The following is a 19,502-nucleotide window of genomic DNA, read 5'->3' on the forward strand; positions in this document are numbered from 1 at the left end:
CAAACAATTCCAATAAATTTGTCAGGCATGATTTCCCCTTTACGAAGCCATGCTGACTGTTTGGTTATATTATGTATTATATTACGGGTAACCAAGAAGGTAGATGAAGGTAGTGCAACTGATGTTATCTACATAGACTTTAGCAAGGTCTTTGACAAGGTACCACGTGGTAGATTGTTGCATAAGGTTAAATCTCACAGGATCCAGGGTGAGGTATCTAAATGGATACAAAATTGGTTTCTTGACAGAAGCCAGAGGGTGATTGTAGAGAGTTGTTTTTCAAACTGGAGGCCTGTGACCAGCAGTGTGCCTCAGGGATAAGTGCTGGGTCCACTGTAATTTGTCATTTATATTAATGATTTGGATGAGAACATAGGAGGCATGGTTAGTAAATTTGCAGCTGACACTAAGATTGGTGGCATAGTGGAGAGTGAAGAAAGTTACCTCTGATTGCAACGTGACCTTGATCAATTGCGCTGATGAATGGTAGATGGAGTTAAATTTAGATAAATGTGAGGTGATGCATTTTGATAGACTGAAACAGGGCAGGACTTACTCAGTTAATGGTAGGGTGTTATGGAGAGTCACAGAACAAAGAGATCTAGGGGTACATGTTCACAGCTCCTTGAAAGTGGAGTCACAGGTGGACAGAGTGGTGAAAAAGGCATTCGGCATGCTTGGTTTCATTGGTCAGAACACTGAATACAGGAGTTAGGACGTCTTGTTCAAGTTGACAAGACATTGGTATGGCCAAACTTGGAATAGTGTGTATTGTTCTGGTCACCCTATTATAGAAAGGATATTATTAAATGAGAAAGAGTGCAGAAAAGATTTACTGGAATGCTACCACGACTTGATGGTTTGAGTTATAAGTAGAGTCTGGATAGACTCAGACTTCTTTCTCTGGAGCATAGAAGGCTGAGGGGTGATCTTATAGAGGACTATAAAAAAATGAGGGGTACAGATCAGCTGTAATAGTCAATATCTTTCCCCAATGGTATGGGAGTCTAGAACTAGAAGGTATAGGTTTAAGGTGAGAGGGGAGAGATACAAAAGTGTCCAGATGGGCAATTTTTTCACACGGAGGGTGATGAGAGTCTGGAACAAGCTGCCAGAGATGGTGGTAGAGACAGGTACAATTTTGTGTTTTTAAAAAGTAGTTAGACATGGGTAAGATGGGTTTAGAGGAATATGGGCCAAATGCAGGCAATTGAGATTAGCTTAGGGGTTTGAGAAAAAACGGCGACATGAACAAGTTGGGCCAAAGGTCCTGTTCCCATGCTATAAACCTCTACGACTATGACTACATGTGGCATGTGCGAGCAGGGCAAGCAATAACTGTGACTCTTTAAACAATCATACCAAAGAATCTACTAAGACATATGGGGGGGATTTTATGGAGCCAGCCAGAATGGAAAACATGGAACGTGGGGTGACAATTAGGCGGGATTCAAAATTCTGATTTCACAATGATGAGATGCAACAGTAAAGTCAGTGACATGTTTATGGTGTGTCGGTTTTAAGCTGGTCTCTGGCGGATTCATATTTATCATACATTTGGAATTCATGAATACTCATTTATCTAAAAATTCTTAAACAAAATACACCCTACCTTCAAGATAAAATCAGTGGCACACGTGAACCTCGCCGAACCAAGTTCAGGTTTGCTCATGCACCAGTCAGTTTTGTGCAACTGTGTTTGAGGTCAGTGGTCTTCCCTGCTGAACTCTATGGCACAAGGCAGGGGAGAAGAAGAATGACAGGCAAGGACGAGTCTGGGAGGCTGAGGATGCTGTTGGTGGACAGTAGGGTCAGGGGCATGGAAGAGTAAAGTGAGAGTGGGTGGGTACCCTGGCTGTGCTCAGTGGTGCAAGCAGTCAGTCAAGGCAAGAAAATGTGGAGCCTAAAGGCCCATTAGACATAGGAGAAGAAATAGACCATTCAGCCTATCAAGTCTGCTCTGCATTCAATGGGATCATGACCGATCTGATGTGATAATTCCCAACTCTACTTTCCCATCTATGCCCTTAAACCTTGATTCACACATTGATTAAAAATTTGTCTATCTCAGCCTTGAACATATTTGAACAGCCCATGCTAATCCTGTCTAAATGTGTGTCCATCTCAGGGCGTTGGCTAGCAGAGTCCTTAGAAGGCTTTGAGTTCAGACACAATACTTCAATTATCTTCACTAGGAATGACCTTGGACAATGTCCTTTACAATGTATTGAAGGGAGGAGTAGCTGAAGTCACAGGTTCAGTCATATCCCAAAGACTGGAGAATATAACACTAGACATTAATGTGAACATTCAATAAAGTGAACAAAAAACACAACATTGTTTCTTCCAGAGAAAAAGAAATATCTCTAACTCCCTGTAATCTTTAGTGCCAACCATGAGGCATGCTAGCACATTTATCTCTCCGGCTGAGCGAGTCTCAATAAATAACGAGTAAAGAGAAACAAATATGAAATGTTCACAAGTGTGGCATGGTGGCGAAGGGTCAGCATGGTGGCACAGTGGTTAGCACTGCTGCCTCACAGCATCAGGGACGTGGGTCCAATTCCAGCCTTGGGTGACTGTGTGGAGTTTGCATTTAATCCCTGTAACTGTGTGGGTTTCCTCCAGATGCTGTGGTTTCTTCCCGCACTCCAAAGATATTCAGATTAAGTAGACTGGCCAAGTTAAATTGCCCTTTAGTGTCCCACAATGTGTAGTTTAAATGGGATTAGCCATGGTACATGTGTAGATTATGGGAATAGGGTGGGGGAGATGGCCTGGGTAAAATAATCTGTCACAGAGTTGGTGCACACTCAATGGGCTGAATGGCTTCCTTCTGCAGTGTAGGGTTTCTATGATTCTGATGAATTGTGAAAAACACCCTTGGTGCTGCCATTGCAGCAGTGAGTACTATCCACAAGATGCATTCCTGGAACTCATCAAGGTTTACACGGCACCTTGCAAACCCACAACCACTACCATCCATAAGAACAAGGGCAGCAGACACATGGAAACAACATCACTTAGAAGTTCCTTTCCAAGTCACTCTCCATCTTGACGTATCTTATGTGACCTAAGCCGGGAATCGAACCCGGAAAATTGTGGCTATGTTTGACCAGGAAGCTGAAGGATAACCTGCCCGTCACTGCTGTATTGTCAGTTGACTGCCAGTTTGACCTGATGTGCTTTCCCTGCTGGAGAATCACATGTCTCCTGTGCATAGTATCAGCACTTTAACTTTTAATTGTAATGGTGTGGGAAATGGGAAAGAAACAAGGCAGAGGCTCCTAGTTCTGCAATCAGTAATGGCACACTGAGCAAAATCTCCCCCATAGAGGCTAAAGCAGAAATTACAAATAATATACAGAGAGCAGAATAAAAAGAGGAAAAGAAAGATAGATTTAGCAAAAAAGTTAAGAGAAGGAATTGAAAAAATAATTGTAATTTTTAAAAATTCTAAAACACTTCAAATTCTGTGCAAATGAGTCTCTTACAAAACTAAGTTTTCAGATTGAGAGAAGTTATTTAGCTGTAGTTATAGCTTTGAGTAGAATTTTAGAATGGTTACAGCAGAGAAGAAGGCCATTCAGCACACTCTCTGTAAGAATAAGTTAGGTAATCCTATTCCCCCACTTCTTTCATCTGACCCTACAAGTCTTTCCAATTCAGGTAATTGCCCAATTTCTTCACGAAAGCAAGATTGAATCTGCCCATGCCACACTTTCAGGCAGTGCATTCCAGGTCCGAGCCAGTCGCTGTATAAGAAGTGTTTCCTTGTCTTGTTTTTGATTCCGTTGCTAAACCATTGCTTTCTGGACTCGACCCTTCCACCAACGGGAACAGTTTCTCCCAATCTACTCTGTCCAGACTCCTCATAATTTCGAGCACCTCTGTTAAATCTCCTCTCAACCTTCTCCAAGGAAAACAATGCCAGCTTCTCCAATCTATCTATCTATGTAAGTCAAGTTCTTCATCCCTGGGACCATTCTCATGAATCTTTTCTGCATTCTTGCCATTGCCTTTGCATCCTTCCTAAAGTGTGCTGCCCAGAATTGGACACAACGGATAGATTCCGTCCTTGACTGCATGTGGACATCATCTTTCTCCAGCACTGTCATATTCTCCTCCATCAATACTGCCACCCCTTCTCCTCCCCTATCTTTTCTGAACACCTTGTATTCAGGAATATCTAATACACAGTCCCACCTCTTTTTGAGTCAAGTCTCTGTTATCACAACATATTCCCACATGGATACTTATACACAGTTCATCAACCTTACTTACTACACTCTAAACCTAATTTAGACCTTCATAAATTCTCTCCTACTCTGACACCACCCCCAATACCTCATTATTTTTGACTCTCAATTCTTTGCACGCCCTATTTTCTAATTCCTCTGCCAAATTAGTGTAAATCCTCCCCAGTAGCACTAGCAAATTGCCCCACAAGGACATTGGTCCCAGCTACGTGGAGGTGTAGCCTGTCGGATTTGCAACATGTCGGGGTGGCACAGTAGCACAGTGGTTAGCACTGCTGCTTCACAGCACCAAGGACCGGGTTAAACATAAGAACATAAGAAGTAGGAGCAGGAGTAGGCTATCTAGCCCCTCGAGCCTGCCTTGCCATTAATAAGATCATGGCTGATCTGAAGTGGTCCAGTTCCACTTTCCCGCTTTCTCCCCATAACCCTTAATTCCCTTGCCTACCAAAAACCTATCTACCCGTGTCTTAAATATATTTAGCAAGGCAGCCTCCACCACTTCAACGGGCAGAGAATTCCAGAGATTCACCACCCTTTGAGTGAAGATGTTCCTCCTCAACTCCGTTCTAAACTGCTCCCCCCTTATCTTGAGGCTCTGCCCTCTAGTCCTGTTGTCCTTTCTGAGCAGGAAGAATCTCTCTACCTCTACCCCATCCACCCCCTTCATTATCTTATACGTCTCTATAAGATCCCCCCTCATCCTTCTAAACTCCAACGAGTACAGACCCAGTCTATTTAGTCTCTCTTCATAGTCCAACCCCCTCATCTCCGGTATCAGCCTTGTGAACCTCCTCTGCACTCCCTCCAAGGCCAAAATATCCTTGCGCAAGTGCGGCGACCAAAACTGCACACAGTACTCCAGCAGCAGCCTCACCAATGCCCTGTACAGTACCTCCCTGCTTTTATATTCTAACCCCCTCGCTATAAAGGGAGGCATCCCATTCGCCTTCTTGATCACATGCTGCACCTGCAGACTGGGTTTTTGCGACTCATGCACAAGGACCCCCAGGTCCCTCTGCACCGTAGCATGCTGCAGCTTTTCACCCTTTAAATAGTAATCCCTCCTACTATTATTCCTGCCAAAGTGGATAACCTCACACTTGCTAACATTGTACTCCATCTGCCAGGTCCTCGCCCACTTGCTCAGCCTATCCAGATCCCTCTGCAGACTTTCCACACCCTCTGCGCAATTTGCTTTGCCACTCATCTTTGTGTCATCAGCAAATTTCGTCACCCTACACTCAGCCCCCTCCTCCAGATCATCCATATAAATGGTAAATAGCTGAGGCCCCAGCACCGATCCTTGCGGCACTCCACTAGTTACCAACCGCCAATCAGAATAGCACCCATTGATACCTAGTCTCTGCCTCCTATTAGACAACCAATCCTTTATCCACGCTAACACCTTACCCCCAACTCCATGCCCCCAACTTTCTGAAGCAACCTTTTGTGCGGCACCTTATCAAACGCCTTTTGAAAATCGAGAAACACTACATCCACTGGTTCCCCTCTGTCTACCGCACTAGTCACATCCTCATAGAATTCCAATAAATTCGTCAAACACCACTTCTCCTTAACGAATCCGTGCTGCGTCTGCTCTATCAAACAATTCTTCTCTAGGTGCCTCGTAATTTCTTCTTTGATGATGGATTCAAGCATTTTTCCAACAACAGGTGTTAAGCTAACCGGCCTATAATTCCCTGCCTTTTGCCTGCTACCTTTTTTGATTCCCGGCTTAGATCTCTGTCTGTGTGGAGCTTGCACATTCTCCCCGTGTCTGCGGGGTTTTCCCCCACATTCTCAAAGATATGCTGGTTAAGTGCATTGACCTGAAAAGGTGCCGGAGTGTGGTGACTAGGGGAATTTCACAGTAACTTCATTGCAGTGTTAACGTTAGCCTTACTTGTGACTAATAAATAAACTTTAAAAAACAAACTTTGTCCCATTTCCCCTAGAACAGGTCCCAATGTTCCAGGGATCTAAACTTTTCCTTCTTCTCCAGTTACACGTTAACATTATCTACCACTATAGCGTGTGGCACAGGATGTATTCTGGAGATTACTTTCTTTGAGGGGAGACTTGTTAGAAGTCTACAGGATTATGAGAGGCATGGACAGAATAGATAGTCAGAAGCTTTTTCCCAGGGTGGAAGAGTCAATTACTGGGGGCATAGTTTTAAGATGCGAGGGGCAAGGTTTAAAGGAAACGTAAGAGGCAAGTTTTTTTTACACAGAGAGTAGTGGGTGCCTGGAACACGTTGCCGGGGGTAGAACTTTCTACCTAACTCCCTAAACTGCTTCTGCTGGACCTCATCGCTTTTCCTGCCTATGTCGTTAGTACCAATATGAACCACAGCGTCTGGCTGTTCACCCTCTCCCTTCAGAATGCTTTCTGTCCATTCACAGACATCCTGGACTCCAGCATCAGGGAGGCAACATACTATCCTTGAGTCTCTTTCACATGCACAGGAACGCCTATCTGCACCCCTAACTACAGAGTCCCCTATAACTATTGCTCTAGTCTTCTTTGTCCCTACCTGCTTAACAACTGAGCCAGCCATGGTACCACTGCTTCGGCTGCTGCTATTGGTATCCCCTGATAGCCCATCTCCCCCAACAGTATCCAAAATGGTATACTTGTTAGAGAGGGGGATGACCACAGGGGACTCATGCACTGACTGCCTGCCCTTTCTGACAGTCACCCATCCAACTGCCTGCACCTTGGGTGTGCCCACATCTCTGAACCTTCTATCTATGACGCTTTCTGCCACCTTCACGCTCCTAAGTGCATCCAACTGCTGCTCCAACCTATCCATGCGTCTGTAAGGAGGTGCACTTCCTGCAGACATTGGTCACTGGAGATGCCGGAAGAATTACGGAGCTCCCACATCTCACAAGTGCAGCACTTAACCCCACCGATTGACATTTCAAGCATCAATTAAATAATTTGGAAAAATGTATAAAACTCTTACCTTCACTTTTACCATCTCACAGTGGCCTTTTTTTTGGTTAGAGGAGAGGGAAATACTGATGTAGTGTTTCGGGCTTACCACTCCTTGACACCAGATCTTCCGCTTCTTGGTAGATGTTACTGAGCTCTCCCAGAATACACCAGTGAAGTCCCTCAGCCGCTTCTACCAGATCCTGATGGATTTCATCCTAGGATCTTAAAGTAAGTGGCTGGGGAGATAGCTGCTGGGTTGTTTTAATTTTCCAAAATTCCCTCGATTTGGGAAAGGATCCAGAGCAAATGTAACTCCTTTATTCAAAAAGAGAGGGAGACAGACAGCAGGAAACTACAGGCCAGTTAGATTAGCATCTGTCATAGGTAAAGAGTTAGAAGCAATTATTAAAAGATGCAGCAGGGTACTTTGATAAATTCAAGGAATCAGAAGAGTCTTCATGGTTTTGTGAAGGGAAATCATATTTAATCAATTTATTGGAGTTATTTGAAGAAGTAACAGATGATGATGTGGATAAAGAGTAACCGGTGGAGTACTGTACTGAGATTTTTAGAAGGTATTTGATAAGGAGCCACATCAAAGGTTATTGCGAAGAAAAAGATCTCATGGTGTAGGAGGTTACATATTGGAATGGAAAGAAAATTGGCTAGCTAACGGAGAACAGAAGTGCAGGCATAAATGGATGGTGTGCCAGAGAATTACTGCTGATGTTTCAACTGTTAATAATTTATATAAATGATTTGGATGAAGGGACACAATTGTATGGCTGCTAAATTTGCTGATGACACAAAGTGGGAAAGTAAGTTGTGAAGAGAACATAAAGAGATTACAAAAGGAAATAAAAGAACAATAGAAAATTACAGCTCAGAAACAGGCCTTTTGGCCCTTGTCTGTGCCGAACCATTTTTTGCCTCGTCCCACTGACCTGCACTTGGACCATGTCCCTCCACACCCCTCTCATCCATGAACCTGTCCAAGTTTTTCTTAAATGTTAAAAGTAACCCTGCATTTACCACTTTATCTGGCAGCTCATTCCACACTCCCACCACTCTCTGCGTGAAGAAGCCCCACCTAATATTCCCTTTAAACTTTTCTCCTTTCACCCTTAAGCCATGCCCTCTAGTTTTTTTTCTCCCCTAGCCTCAGTGAAAAAAGCCTGCTGGCATTCACTGTATCTATACCCATCAAAATCTTATACACCTCTATCAAATATCCCCTCATTCTTCTACTCTCCAGGGAATAAAGTCCTAAACTATTCAATCTCTCTCTGTAACTCAGCTTCTCATCCTTGTGAACCTTCTCTCTACTCTTTCAACCTTATTTACATCCTTTCTGTAACTAGGTCACCAAAACTGTACACAATACTCTAAATTTGGCCTCATCAATGCCTTATATAACCTTACCATAACACTCCTACTTTTATACTCAATTCTCCTATTTATAAAGGCCAATGTACCAAAAGCACTCTTTACGATCCTATCCACTTTTAGGGAATTCTGTACCTGTATTCCCAGATTCCTCTGTTCAACTGCACTCTTCAGAGTCCTACCATTTAGCCTGTATGTTCTACTTTGGTTTGTCCTTCCAAAGTTCAATACCTCACACATGTCTGCGTTAAATTCCATTTGCCATTTTTCAGCCCATTTTTCTAGTTGGTCCAAGTCCCTCTGCAAGCTTTCCTCACTGTCCACTACACCTCCAATCTTTGTATCATCAGCAAATTTGCTGATCCAATTTACCACATTATCATCCAGATCATTGATATAGATAACAAACAACAATGGACCCAACACCGATCCCTGCAGTACACCACTAGCCACAGGCCTCCACTCAGAAGCAATCCTCTACAACCACTCTCTGGTTTCTTCCATTGAGCCAGAGTCTAATCCAATTTACAACCTCCCCATCTATACCTAGTGACTGAACCTTCCTAACTAGCCTCCCATGAGGGACCTTGTCAAAGGCATTGCTAAAATCCAGGTAGACAACATCCACCGCGTTCCTTTCATCCACTTTCCTGGTGACCTCCTCAAAAAACTCTAATAGATTGGTCAGACATGACCTACCATGCACAAAGCCATGTTGACTCTCCCGAATATGTCCCTGTCTATCCAAATATTTGTAGATCCTATCCCTTATCACACCTTCCAATAACTTGCCAACCACTGATGTCAAACTTACTGGCCTGTAATTTCCCGGATTTCTTTTGGATCCATTTTTAAACAACGGAACAACATGAGCCACCCTCCAATCATAAGAACATAAGAAATAGGAGCAGGAGTAGGCCATCTGGCCCTTCGAGCCTGCCCCGCCATTCAATAAGATCATGGCTGATCTGTCGTGGCTCAGTTCCACATTCCCGCCCTCTCCCCATAACCCTTAATCCCCTCTCTTATCAAAAACCCATCAAACCGCGTCTTAAAAATATTTAGCGAGGCAGCCTCCCCCACCTCAACGGGCAGAGAATTCCAGAGATTCACCACCCTTTGAGCGAAGAAGTTCCTCCTCAACTCCGTTCTAAACCGCACCCCCCCTTTATCTTGAGGCTGTGCCCCCTAGTCCTACTGTCCTTTCTGAGCGGGAAGAGTCTCTCCACCTCTATCCTATCCATCCCATTCATCATCTTATACGTCTCAATGAGATCTCCCCTCATTCTTCTAAACTCTAACGAGTACAAGTCTAGTCTATCCAGCCTCTCCTCATAGCTCAACCCCCTCAACTCCGGCATCAGCCTAGTAAACCTCCTCTGCACTCCCTCCAAGGCCAAAATATCCTTGCGTAAGTACGGTGCCCAAAACTGCACACAGTACTCCAGCTGCGGTCTCACCAATGCCCTATACAGCCGCAGCAAGACCTCCCTACTTTTATATTCAATCCCCCTCGCTATGAAGGCCAGCATCCCATTCGCCTTCCTGACCACCTGCTGTACCTGCAAGCTGGGTTTTTGCGACTCATGCACAAGGACCCCGAGGTCCCTCTGCATCGTTGCCTGCTGCAGTTTTTCTCCACGTAAGTAATAATCCTTCCTACCATTATTCCTACCAAAGTGGACCACCTCGCACTTGCCAACATTAAATTCCATTTGCCAGTTCCTGGCCCATTCACCCTGCCTATCTAGATCCTTCTGCAGACTCTCCACACCCTCCGTACAATTTGCCGTTCCACCAATCTTGGTATCATCAGCAAATTTCGACACTATACACTCGGTTCCCTCCTCCAGATCATCTATATAAATGGTAAATAGCTGAGGCCCCAGCACCGACCCCTGAGGCACTCCACTAGTCACCAACCGCCAATCCGAATAGCACCCATTGACCCCCACTCTCTGCCTCCTATTTGACAACCAGTCCTCTATCCACGCTAACACCCTACCCCCAACTCCATGTCCCCCGACCTTCTGCAATAACCTCTTGTGAGGTACCTTGTCAAACACCTTCTGAAAATCAAGAAAGACCACATCCACCGGCTCTCCTCTATCCACTGCCCTAGACACATCCTCATAGAACTCCAGTAAATTTGTCAGACACGACTTCCCCTTAACGAAACCATGCTGCGTCTGCTCTATCAAGCAATTCCCCTCAAGATGCCTCGCTATTTCCCCCTTGATGACATCCGTCACCTCCCCCGTGAATACTGACATTTTAAATATGTCTGCCAATTTTTTATTGAATTCAAATTCCACCAACCGCCATAGCGGGATTCAAAGCCGATTCCCCACAACATTAGCTGAGCTTCTAGATTGATATAGCGATAATACCAGGCCATCACCTCCCCTAATGCGTTAGAAACAATTCAGAAGTTTAGTAGATTAATTACTAGAACGCATGGGTTGTCTTATGTGAAAAGGTTGGACAGACTATGCTTATATCTGTAGGTGTTTAGAAGAGTAAGAAGTGATTTGAAACATACAAGACTCTGAGGAATCTTGACAGGATGGAGGTGGAAACAATGGGTGGGAATTTCCGACCACGCTCGCCCCAAAATCGGAAATTCCCATCAGAGATTAATAGACCTTTAAATAGTCCACCAAATTTTCTGCCCCGTCCTCTACAATTCCCACGGCCGCAGGACAGGAAAGTTCTGCCCAATGTTTCCTCTTATGGGAGAATCTAGAACTAATTTAAGACAGAGATGTGTTTTTTTAATCACAGTGGGTAGTGAGACATTGGAATTCTCTTCCTCAAAAGGTGGTTGAGGCAAAGTCTTTGTATATCTGCAAGTCAGATGTAGATTGATTTTTGATAAGCAAGGGATAGGAACATAGGAATTAGAAGTGGGAGTAGGCAATTCAGCCCATCAAGCCCGCTCTACTGTTTAACATGATCGTGGCTGCTCTTATCCTGGTCTCAACTCCACATTCCTTTATCCAGCTTTTCATCAGAAACATATCTCTCTTTCTTCAATCTGTTGATTGATTCTGCCTGCACTGCACTCTGGAATAGTGAGTTCCACAGATCACAATCCTCTTGAGAGTAGTTTCTCTCATATCAGTTGTGAACCTATTGCCTCTCACTCTACGGGCAGGATTTTATGGCCTCCCTCGAACGAGACCAGAAATTCCAAACCAAGGTCAACAGAGATTTCTGTTGTTAGACCTTCGCCCGCTCTGAATCCATGGCAGGCGAGGTGGTAGAGTTGTGCCTTATATCTATGACCTTTTGTTCTAGACTGTCCAACAGATGGAACATCTGTTCAACGTCCATCTTATCAGTTCCCTTTAGCATTTTATAAACCTCGATCAGATCCCCCTTCTTCTTCTGAACTCCAGTGAGAGCAACACAAACTATCCAACCCCTCCCCATACGACAGCCCTTTCATCCCTGGAGTCACTCTGGCAAACCTCCTCTGAACTGCCTCCCCAATGCCACCACATCCTTCAAGTAAGGAGACCAAAACTGAACAGTACTTCAGATGTGGTCTCACCAATGCCTTATACAATTGAAACAACACTTCTTTCTTTTAAAATCCAGAGCTTTTGCAATAAATGCCAAGATTTCATTTGCTTTTCTTATTGTATGCTGCACCTGCATACCCATTTTCTGCAATTAATGCACAAAGACACCCAGATCCCTCTGTACTGATACACTTTGAAACTGCTTCCCATTAAATAATAATTTGCCCTTTTATTTTTCTGGCCTAAATAGAAAACCTTATCCACATTAAACTCCGTCTGCCATATTCTGGTCCATTCTCCTAGCCTATCAATATCCAACTGTAAACTCTTTATCTCCTCATCACAGCCTGCTTTCCAACATATTTTAGAATCATCCTCAAATTTTGCTGTTAAACTCTGTCCCTGCCTGGGATAAAAGATTAGGCAGGAGTGTGAATTTGAAGTTAAAATTAGATCAGCCAAAGCAAATCAAAACAGATTTTAGGAGGACTACTAAAGCAAGGTTAGGTGAACAATGAACAGTAGGATGCTAGGAAGTACAAAGGATCAGAGACGGCTTGGAGTGCATGTCTCAAGATCCCTGAGGTCAGCAGCACAGGTCGATAAGGTGGTTAAGACGGCAAATAGGATACTTACGTTTATTAGCAAAGGCATAGAATATAAGAACAGGGAGGTTAAGATGGAGCTGTGTAAAACGTTCAGTAGGCCATAACTGGAGTAGTGTGTGCAGTTCTGGTCGCTACACTGTAGGAAGGATATGAGTGCACTGGAGGAGGGGCAGAGAAGGTTCACCAGGATGTTATCTGGGCTGGTGTGTTTCAGCTACCGAGAGGGGCTGGGTAGGCCGGGGTGGTTTTCCAAAGAACAAAGGCTGAGGTGTACAAAATTATGAGGGACATAGTGTAGATAGAAGAAACTGTCCCCCTTGGTAGAGTGGTCAATAAGCAGGGGGCACTGATTAAAGGTCAGGGGCTGGAGATTTAGGGGGGAGAAAAGCCTTCTCATCCAGAGGGTGGTGGGAATCTGGAACTCTCTTCCTTAAAGGGTGGTAGAGGCAGGAACCCTCACAACATTTAAGCAGCATTTAGATGAACACTTGAAACGCCACAACACACAGGGCCACAGACCAAATGATGGAAAATGGGATTAGGATAGTAACCGGAGACACAATAAGCCAAAGGGCCTCTTTCTGCGCTGTAAAGCTCTATACAATAGTTTCCAGACTTGGAGAGCCTGTTACTAGCAGGAAGGGCTTTGTTTGATGCACCGTCGGATTGATATTTGAAGCAAACAGCAGAAAAAACGGCATTTCCAAACTCGCTGACCGGTTCTAAATCACAGCTTCAGCTTCTCACACTGGCCCGTGAGACTTCCCAACACAACGGCCTCTAATGGCGGGAGGAATGAGAGACAGGGCGCCAACAGCTGACACACTGGCCTCTAGCGGCGGGAGGACTGAGGGACAGGGGCCGGGGAGTGGGCGCACTGGCCTCTAGTGGCAGGAGGACTGAGGGACAAGCCGCGAGGAGCGGGCGTACTGGCCTCTAGAGGCAGGAGGACTGAGACAAGCTGTGAGGAACGGGCGCACCTGCCTCTAAAGGCGGCAGGAGTGCTTGGCGGGGAGCGGGCATATTGGCCTCTAATGGCGGCAGGAGTGCCTGTCAGGGGACGGAGAGCGGGCCCACTGGTCTCAGGTGACCGGAGGAGTGAGGGACAAAGCGCGGCGAATGACTGCACTGCCCTCTAGTGACGGGATGAGTGAGGGACAAGGCGCGGGTAGTGGACGCACTGGCCTCTAGTGGCGGAAGAAATGAGGGACAAGGCGCGGGGAGTGCCTGCACTGGCCTCTAGTGGCGGGAGGAATGAGCGCACTGGCCTCTAGTGGCGGGAGGAATGAGGGACAAGGCGCGGGGGGTGGGCGCACTGGCCTCTAGTGGCGGGAGGAATGAGGGACAAGGCGCGGGGAGTGGGCGCACTGGCCTCTAGTGGCGGGAGGAGTGATGGACAAGGCGGAGGAGTGGGCGCACTGGCCTCTAGTGGCGGGAGGAGTGCTGGTCAGGGCGTGGGAGTGGGTCTTTGAGCAGAGCAGCGTGGTGCAGTCAGTCTCTAGTCGCGGGGAGAGATGCCGACTTTCGTGCTTAACACAAACCTGAGCCGCTCCACCATCCCGGACGTGCTGGCGGAGGAGTTGACGGCGGTGCTGTCTCAGCAGCTGGGCAAACCCAAACAGGTAGGCGGGAGGAGAGAGCGGGGCCGGGAATATCCTCCCCAACAACAGTGACTGTTAAAGCAGCCCGAGGTGGCACAGTGGGTTAGCACTGCCGTCCCACAGCGCCAGGGACCCGGGTTCAATCCCAGCCCGGGTCACTGTCTGTGTGGAGTCTGCACGTTCTCCCCGAGTCTGTATGGGTTTCCTCCCACACTCTGAAAGACGTTGTTGAGGTGCATTGGCCGTGCTAAATTGCTAAATGTGTGGGGTTACAGGGAGATGGCCTACTCCTGCTCCTATTTCTTATGAGAGGGGCTGGGATAGGATGCTCTGCCAGAGAGTTGGTGCAGAGTCGATGGGCTGAATGGCCTCCTGCTGCATTGTGGCAATTCCATAAACAAGGATTTCCTCCAGTTCATCGCCAAAGCCTCCATTCCCTGGACACCAACTCTGTTCCTGAGGTATTGACTCAGTAAAATCCATTCCCTCTCCCCCACCCACCCATTTACGACACTCTGTGAAATTGAACCTTCAAATGGGGTTCCCTCATCGACCATCCCTAGCCCCATTGGTGGGGTCAAGAGAGCCCGGGACTTCCACCCTTCTCCAGCCATCCCCAGGAATTGCACCCTCTTTCCCAGGTCTTCAAAGATATCGGGAGCACCCCACCCAGAATTCCCAGAAAATCACCCCACAGCCCACCCCCTGTATTCCTATGAGGACTGATGTGATCCCGAGGGGCAGTTACACGAAGGTGGGTTGTTCTGTCCTCATGAGAAATGCTCACCATCAGTGACACCGAAATAAGTGTAAACTCACTGGAATTGGATTGTGATTTGAAAAGCAAGAACTTGCAGAGCTACAGGGAGCAGGCAGGGGAGTGGTACTAGGCAAATAGCTTCTTCGGAGAGCTGGTGTGGATACAATGGGCTGAATGGCCTCCTGCTGAGACAGTTGTGTGAAAAGCTGCAGTGATGCAGAGCACTGTGCCCCTTCCTCTGCCCCTTCTTCTTTCCCCAACCCATCCTCCCTTCCCCCTCTCCCCAGCCCGTCCTCCCTTCCCCCAGTCCTCTCTCGTTGCAAAGACATTACAGCAGGGCTGACTGAACGCAGCTACGTGACGACAAATAATCCCTGTCGTCAAACGTCCACAATCTTCTGGTTTATAAATTTAGTTCAGGCTGATTTACTGAGCTCACAAAGATAATGCTGAGTGCCACAGCGCAGCCTCACATTCCCAACTCATCAATCTGCTTTATTATAAATGACCCTGCGGTAGGGGGGGATAGTGGCCAGTATAATCCCCAGGCACAGCAGTTTATTTAGGCCAGAATGTACCACTAATTGACTGGATGAAGGTTGCTGAGTAACCCAGAGACAGTCTGTGTACTTTAACACTCCTCCTGGTCAGAAACCTCATTTTTACTCATTACTATCTGAGAACCAACGGTGGAGGCAGATTGAAGGTGACCTGGTTCACTGGGAGATGCCCCCCTCCCCCAGTCAAAGGCAGTGCTATTTGAGCTATGCTTCAGTCAGCCTGAGCCTCGTCAGGGGATCAGCCGCTTGTTCCTCCAGCCGCAGCCTGCTGTGAGCTCCGGCTTAATCCTTTCCTCACAGTCCATCCCCGTTCCCTCACTGATATCCTTCACAATATCGAGCCTGTCAGCCGTGAGGTTCTGTAAAGACTTTGGACCCCACCGCCTCCATGGCCCATCACGTGTTGGAGCTGTATTTCATGTGGAAACTGACCTCTGTGGAGTGCGGATTCTGCTGCTTTGCCAGCTCCCACTGCAGTGAGACAAAGAACCATCTGATCCCCTGCTACTGTTGGGCTGAGGGAGGAATCTCTCAGCAAAACATTGAGAGATCTGCTGATACTGCAGTCGTATTAACCCCGAGCTAGTGGCACCATCTTAGTCCAAAGGTGCAGGTTTTGGATTGAGTGCATTTGAGAGAGAGAGAGAAAGAGAGAGTTTAAAATGTTTGTTCATTAGTGTCACAAGTAAGGCTTACATTAACATTGCAATGAAGTTACTGTGAAAATCATCTAGTCACCATACCTGTTCAGATACACTGAGGGAGAATTTAGCACGGCCAATCCACCTAACCCGCACATCTTTGAGACTATGGGAGAAAACTGGAGCACCTAGAGAAAACCCACACAGACACGGGGAGAATGTGCAAACTCCACACAGACAGTGACCTGAGGCTGGTATTGGATCCGGGTCCCTGGCACTGTGAGGCAGCAATGCTACCATTGTGCCACCATGTTACCCCACTGAACCAAAGCTCAAAAAATTTTAACTAACACCGACACCCCCTGCCACTCCCCCCATCATCTTTCTAGTATTTCACTGCTCTGCCAGAGAGGAATGTGAAAAAATGAGAAAATGGACAACACTGGGATTAGCAGACGGACACGTAATGCTTTTAATGTTTCACCACAAAACCCTCGCTTGACGCAGCATTCAGAGAGTGCCAGCCTGAATCTTGTATTGAAGTCTTTGGGGTGGGAGTGGTAACCATGGCCCTCCAGTTGAGGTGTGAGTGCTACCCCTCTCGCCAGCCTGACATGTGGCACCAGTTTCTTGCGACGTGACTGGAATACTGAGCAGGTCCCACTCACGCATTCCGAAAGCAGCATTGATGAGTGAGAACGAAGGGGGTTTGTGCGAGGAGGGAGCTGGGAAACTTCCAGCCACAAACTCTCGCTCTCAACTGCATCAGCAGGAGAGGGGATTTCTCAATTCACGTCAGGACACAGTGATGATAGTGTGAAAGTATTTTCTAATGTTGGTAGTGTGGGCGGGAGGTGATTTGAGTCACTCAATGAATCTGTGAAGCGTGCATTGTCCGCCTGGGTCTTAGGAAGATGAGATGAGGCTCACTGCTTCCCCTCTGGTGTTGGGGCAGTTGAGCTGGTGGTTCTGGTGAGGTGTTTCCTCAGTTGAGGGTGGGGTGAGGTGGAGTGAGACAAGGGAGGTCAGATAGGGTGAGATGTTGCAAGGTGAGGAAGGGTAGGCAGGGTCTGTTTCTGATTGTACAACAGAACATCTTTGTCCATTGTTTGTCTTCTCTCCGCAGTCAGCTGGCCAGACAGCCCTTAAAATAACAGTCATCAAATAAGATAACAAAGAGAAAGATGCCCAACAGCCATGTCTGAGATGTTGAGTAATGAAGGGAAATAGTATGTCTTGAGTGTAGAAGGTTAAGAGGTGACCTAATTGATGTTGTTCTTTAAGAGCTGGATGAATAGAGATGAAGATTTATTTTCCCTGGAGAGGAAGTCCCGATGAACTGAGTGTAAACTCCAAATTCAAGTCAACCCATTTGGGGGGGAGATCGGGAAACAAAGGCTGATGGAAATCTAGAACCCCCTTTCCAGAAAAACTGCTGAAATTGGTTCTCAGTTTAACATTTCAAGACTTGTGTATGTTTATTGTCAGGGTATTGTGAGGGTCTGGAACTATGAGAAAACGGACAACACTGCTCCCGCTGTACCTTGGCACTTCACAAACAGCACTGCTCATCCCACTGGGCACCTGGGCATCCTGCAGGCCACACAGCCTCTTTCCCCAGTATCTCATTGCCCCTGTGCAGGGGCCTGCAGTGCAGAGGCTCCGATCAAACACCTGCTGGAGTCTGGCTTCAACTGAGCTTATGAGAGCTAGGATGTAGGCGGGGCGGGGGGGGGAACAAAAAAGGAGGGAAGGGGCAATGTGTGATGTGGTTATGGGCCAGGTGAGTGGGATGCAGCAGGAGGTGTATGATGTGATGATCTCTTTCGTCTTTGGTTGTCCTCTCTTTGCTTCACTTTACGGTTTTGTGTCTCTCCCTGTAGTGTGTGTGTATATAATACTGTCATTCTCTGGCACACCCCTGGCTGCGGGAGCTGCCTCAGGGATTGTAGAGCTCGTCTGTATTCACCGAGCTCTCTGTGTTTTTCAGTACATCGCAGTGCACATTGTGCCCGACCAGATCCTTCACTTTGGAGGATCCTCTGAGCCCTGTGCTCTCGCCAGCCTCTCCAGCATCGGCAAACTCGGTGTCAAACAGAACAAAACCTACTCCAAAGTGCTGTTCGACTTGATAAACAAGCACCTGCATATTTGTCCTGACAGGTACGGCTGGTGGATTGGGTGCTGTGGGATGGTGTGTGGGGGGAGCGGGTGTTTGACTTGTCAGTGAGTCTCCCCAGCTCTGCAGAGCCACACTGACCGTCTGGACTCAGTTCACTGCAGACATGCTGCTTTTGCTGCAAACTGTCCACTTCAAAGGTTTACAGATAGCTGTTAAAGTTGGTAGAGATCAGTTATAGCTCCGTGGAGTGGGCATGAGCTTTGTGTGGCTGACACACAAAACGTGCGCACACATGCGCTCACACAAAACATGTGCATGCATGCGCACAAAACACGCAGTTGCGTGCGCAAAACTTGTGCGTACGTGCACACAAAATGCGCGGGCATACGCGCACACAAATGTCCAGCAATTCCCAGAAAGAGGTGGACTTAGGCAGAGTGAGAACGAGTCCCGATTTAGTCAGAGTGAGAATGGGGCCTGATTTAATGGGAGTGTGATTATTTTCAGTGTCGCTGAATTGGCTGACGGTTTTCCCTTGCCTGTTTCACAGGATGTACATTGTCTTCCAAGACCTGGAGCCTGCTAATGTCGGCTATAATAGCAACACCTTCGCTTAGGTTCTGCACCGGAACTTTCCTGAATGATCACTGTATGAAAAATGTCGTTTGTGTCCTCATCCGTCTTAATGGCCACTGAGCCAGCGAGAAGATTCCTGGAATTCTGTCTCATTTCTGTATTAACAATAAAGTAGATTCATCAAATGTCCACGTGTGTTTATCATAGACTGGTAAAAACGTGTGTTTTTATTACATGGTATGTTTATTATAGGGTTACTAAATGTATTCAGTTCCAGCCTTGGGTGACTATGTGGAGTTTGCACATTCTCCCCGTGTCTGCGTGGGTTTCCTCCAGGTTTTTATTACACTACTGAACCAGTTGCATATTTACAGTAGAGGGTAAGTGCCTGTAGAGGAACCTATACTAGGTCCTTACATGTTACTGTCTATCTCTAGACTGGCCTGAGCTCTGGGTCATTTGCCTTCTTGCATCATTGTATGAGCAGTGCTCTATTATATCCCATGTTAGGTACCA

General features: G+C 46.6%; 1 protein-coding gene across 1 annotated transcript; it reads left to right on the plus strand.

The window, feature by feature from the left end:
• Positions 1 to 14,163: 14,163 nt before the first annotated feature.
• Positions 14,164 to 19,175, plus strand: mif (macrophage migration inhibitory factor). Its single transcript, XM_080208777.1, has 3 exons — positions 14,164 to 14,348; positions 18,279 to 18,451; positions 18,961 to 19,175. The coding sequence occupies exons 1-3, from the start codon at positions 14,241 to 14,243 to the stop codon at positions 19,025 to 19,027; spliced, it is 348 nt and encodes a 115-aa protein (XP_080064903.1). The 5' UTR covers positions 14,164 to 14,240; the 3' UTR covers positions 19,028 to 19,175.
• The last annotated feature ends 327 nt before the right edge of the window (positions 19,176 to 19,502 follow it).

The sequence above is a fragment of the Carcharhinus amblyrhynchos genome, chromosome 20 (assembly GCF_965287045.1).
Source record: "Carcharhinus amblyrhynchos chromosome 20, sCarAmb.v2.hapA, whole genome shotgun sequence".
NCBI classification, from domain to species: Eukaryota; Metazoa; Chordata; class Chondrichthyes; order Carcharhiniformes; family Carcharhinidae; genus Carcharhinus; species Carcharhinus amblyrhynchos.